This window comes from Phocoena phocoena, chromosome 5 (genome assembly GCF_963924675.1).
Source record: "Phocoena phocoena chromosome 5, mPhoPho1.1, whole genome shotgun sequence".
NCBI lineage: Eukaryota > Metazoa > Chordata > Mammalia > Artiodactyla > Phocoenidae > Phocoena > Phocoena phocoena.
The window spans coordinates 96,079,394-96,083,911 of NC_089223.1; the positions used below are offsets into that span (position 1 = coordinate 96,079,394).

A 4,518-nucleotide genomic window follows, 5' to 3' on the forward strand; every position below is an offset into this window, starting at 1 on the left:
GACAGCAGTAAGCCTTCAAGCTCCCTCTCACATCTGGATCGTACTGGACCTGCAAACTCAGAACAAGGTAAGAGCCTGGCTTTCTTAAGAGTTTCATTACCTGTCCCCCTTCCAGCTCCCATGAGGACCTCAAGTTCCTGGGGTCTGGATCCCCTCACGGACACGTGGGGACTGAGTCCCAATGCCGTGAGGAATGAGTGGGTCTTTATCCCCAGCTCCCATCCCAACTTCATTTCAGAAGCTCACGGTTTGTGACTGTCTCCCCTTTATCAGTCCTAAAGAGAGGCCATATGCCCAGGGTAGAATGAGATCAGACCTAGACCTGCCTCTTTTTAAACAGAGTTCTGTATTGTTTTCAAATGGAGCACTGATAACATGAGTTATCATCATAAACTAAGCCAAACCAAATGAGTTGTTCATAATTGCTTTATTTCTTGCCAGTATTTTCTGAAAGGCAGAGTAAGGTAAAGGCAAGAGGTATGCAAAGAGGGAGGGTGGCATAAAGGACCAGAGAGAGAAGTTCTGGCTGCCTGTCCCAGCTTTGTCACTTGCCCATGGTGGGACCTTGGGCAATTTATTTACCAGTCTGGACCTTAACTGTCACATCTGTTACCTGGTGGTGATGGATTTTTACCTACCAGGAAGGGCTCTTGTGCTAATTAACAAGGTGAGAATGAAATACAGGTCAAGTGCTCTGGCACGTAGCTGGTGTCATATAGAAATGCTAATTCTCTTCTTTGAAATGTGATTTTTGTTACCCACCGGATAAAATCTATGTGGTTTAGTGTAGCAGTTAAGCTCATCCTATTTATTAAATGATTTATTTTTAAAAGCATTGATTGAGGACTTTCTCTATGCCAAGCACAGTGCCTCAACAGTCTAAATGCTCTGATAGAAATTCACCTCTATTTCCCTGGTTCACTTTGCCCAGTCAATTCGGATGACCTACTCCTCCTTCATGTCTTTCCTTAGGCTCTTACTGAATCCCAGATAACCCTCCTCACAAACCCACCCATCTCAGAATGTCCAAGCCTCATGCGTGTTTAATCTTGTGTCAAGCATCACCTTTCATGTCACTTACCATGTCCTTTCTCATTGTGTGGTCATCTGAGTCCGTGTAGGACAGTGAGATAGAAATTCAGTCCACTGCAGCTGGAAGAGAGTTGACAATTATCTCATCCAGCATCTTGATTTCCAGATAAAGGATCTGAGACCCAGAGCGGGAGAGTGACTTGCCCAAGATCAAGCTGGGGACACAGTTGGGACAGACTCCTGATCAATGCTCTTTAGATTCCCCAAAGAGTTGCCTCTAAGTTTTTAAGATGTGAGACTTTCTTATTCACCTTGATAAATTCAACATCTAGTCTAGTGCACGGCCAGTAGTAGGTGCCCCATGAATGCTTACTGACTGGTGAATGAAGGAGTGAGGAGTAACTGAGTGGATGAGGGAGTGAGAGTTAATGAGGTTCAGAGGGTGGGAAAGAATGAATGAAGAGTAGGAAGTTTCTGACATTCAAGACTCAAGTCAAGCAGACATGCCAATACACAGGCTGCTTGTCTACTAAGTCCAGGAAATAGAAGGTTCCTTGATCCCACTCCAAAGCAGGCAGCCATGTGTCAGGCTGGAGGGAGGGTCATCTCGCAGCCTAGTACTGCTGGACTGCTGCCCAGCACTGACTCACCTGCCTTTTGTCAGACAGGTTCCCACCAAGCTGAAGCCATGAGGATCCACAGCCTCGCCCTGCTCTCCTTCCTCCTTCTGGCTGCTCCGATGCTCTTGGTGGAGGCCAAAAAGGAAGGGAGGAATAGACAGGGCAGCAAAGTCAGCACAGATAAACTGCATACTCTAGGCGGACCCCAGACTGAACCAAGCAACCAGCCACCCAAGCGCCTGACCAAAGGCAAGTTCATCACCCAAGACCATGCCTACTGCAAATGGGTGGTGACCAAGCAGGAGGAGGGCATTGCCCTGAAGGTCGCATGTACCCGACAGGACAACGAGTTTTCCTGTTTCTTCACCGGCAATCCAACCTCATGCCTAGAATCAGACAAAAAGAATGCCTACTGGAAACAAATTGGCCGGAATCTGCGTTCGCAGAAGGTCATCTGTGGTGATGCCAAGAGCATCCTAAAGACCAGGGTGTGCAGAAAGAAGTTTCCAGAATCCAACCTCAAGCTGGTTAACTCCACTCTGATTAGGATCAAGAAACCCAGCCAGGAGTTAACGGAGCCCTCTCCCAAGGAGCAGAGCAAGGTCAAAGTGACCACCCCCATCAGCCCAGCGAAGACCCAGACCATGAACACCAAAGATCCTGAGTGTGTGGAAGACCCAGACTTGGTAAACCAGAGGAAGACGGCCCTGGAGTACTGTGGGGAGTCCTGGAGCTCTTTCTGCAAATTCTTCATGTCCATGGTACAGGGCAGTTCATGCTAATGAGGTCAAAAGAGAACAGAATCCATTAGGAGGTGTCACGTCAAAGCCCTCCCATATGCTGTAAAGATCTCCCAGTTCCCTGTAAGATGAACATTTGTGCTATAGGAGTGCAATGGATTATTTAAACAGATTTTATAATTTTTGTTTCTGTATTTTGGAATTTGTTTTATATTCATTTCCTTACATGTGATTTTAAGAGGCTGTGGACCTCTCTATGTTTCCATGGCCCACAAAGCTATGTTTCTATGAGCAGTAAGGACCAGTCTTTGAGCTGAATGAGTCAGAGTGATGATTTCAGTGCAATGCTCTTTCTGCCCAATTACCAAATGTAATAAAGCTCTGTGCGTTTTTCAGGAATATGTTCAACCATTGTTTGGTTTCTCTATGTTGGTTCCAATGAACTCATAAACTGGTCCTCATATACCAGTAGAAAAAAATCCTGTTCACCTCTCATCCCAAATCATCCCCATAAGGTGGCCCATTCCTGAATCCCTATCTTCATACTTTCATGCTTCGGTCTGTGGTATTTGATACATACTGAACTGGTTTCAAGTGGGACAACTGGAACATAATGTGATGAAGACACCTGTCAGGGGCTCACAGATGGTAAGAGGGGAGGCAGGATTTGAACCCAGGCTAGAGGAACACCCTCCACTGATTCAAGTACGGGCTGCCCATGACCACTTGCCATATGTGGGACTCCTGACCTCGGGGAGCTCATTTCAAGCCTGGGGGAGATGGGTCTAGGTAAGTACAGTGCCCTGAGATGAAGACTCCAACACAAGGGGGAAAGGCAGGGTGGAAAACCAGAGAGAAGAGGCAGAAACTTCTGGAAGATCTCAGGTTGAGCTTCACAGAAGAGGTGATACTGGGGTTGGAATTTGGAGAGAGTATCTTTAGGTAGGAAATGGGCAGAATGGAGGCACATTAGGCAGATGACACAGGTATGAAAGCAAAGAGATGAGAAAAATCCTAAAAGATGGGAAAGGCCACATGGGCAGAAGTTGGTGGGATGCAGGGGTGACATTGCTGTTAGTCATTTACCCCTGAAAGATCTCAAGGGGTTTGAATTCAAGACCTGGGGAGAGAGAATGATGTAGCCCCAGTGTCGTGTCACAATTCCACAAAGAACAAGAAGTGAGGAAGAGAAGTTGGTAAAAGTACTGTTCTCTGGAGTCTTTATAGAGTTGATGTCAGGGAGGAATGGCAGATGGAATGGAAGAGGGGCCTCCTACACTCACCAGCCTACCAGGACCTACATGGAGCATTGTCAATGACCACCCAGAGTGTGACAGCCTCAGAGTACGTTTGGATATCGTCCTCAACATCATCAACACTAATAGTTCTTTCTCACTTGCTGTGCACCAGGCACTGTGCTAAGAACTTTCCATGGAGTATGAGTGCATTCATTCACTCACTCATTCACCCAGCACATAATTCATTGTACATCAACTCTGCCAGCCCCTGTCCTAGGGGCTGGAGAGAAAGTAGTGCACCAGGGATGAATGCTCTGCCTCCATGGAGCTACCAGTGGGGAAAGAGACCAAAAACTCACAAACATACAAGTGACAGAGAGGAAAAGTCAAGGAGGAGAAAGGGGTGAAAGCGATGGATGGTCACCAGCCTTAGATGAGATGGTCAAGGGAGGCCTCTCGGTGGAGGTGACTTTTGAGGTCAGACCCAAATTCAGTGAGGAATCAAGCCAGGTGACTATGTGGAGTAAGAATGTTCTAAACAGTCAGTGCAAATGTTCTGAAATTAATTAATGAGCTATGAGCTCCTACTATGTACCAGGTATGGTTCTAGGGGATGACAATAACAGCAAACAAAAAAATTTCTATCTTACTGGTGCTTATATTCCAATGACTGGATTCTGCTTGGCGTGTTCAGAAACATTAAAGATGGCAGTGTCATTGCAGGGCAGGACCCAGGACCTGACCTGTGAACCTGACTCCCACTCTCAAGAGAACTGAACCAACACCCCAGATCCTCCCTAAGCTCCCTCTAGCCACACCACGGGAAGGATATTTCCCTTGAAGGTCTACACAGATTGTCAACCCTGTGGCCACTGCCCCCTCACTCAC

The 4,518-nt window shown here is 46.8% G+C and overlaps 1 protein-coding gene across 1 annotated transcript; it reads left to right on the forward strand.

The window, feature by feature from the left end:
- FGFBP1 (fibroblast growth factor binding protein 1) lies at positions 1-2,791 on the forward strand. Its single transcript, XM_065878197.1, has 2 exons — positions 1-67; positions 1,701-2,791. Exon 2 carries the CDS (start codon positions 1,721-1,723, stop codon positions 2,432-2,434), a length of 714 nt encoding a protein of 237 aa, XP_065734269.1. The 5' UTR covers positions 1-67; positions 1,701-1,720; the 3' UTR covers positions 2,435-2,791.
- Positions 2,792-4,518: the final 1,727 nt, after the last annotated feature.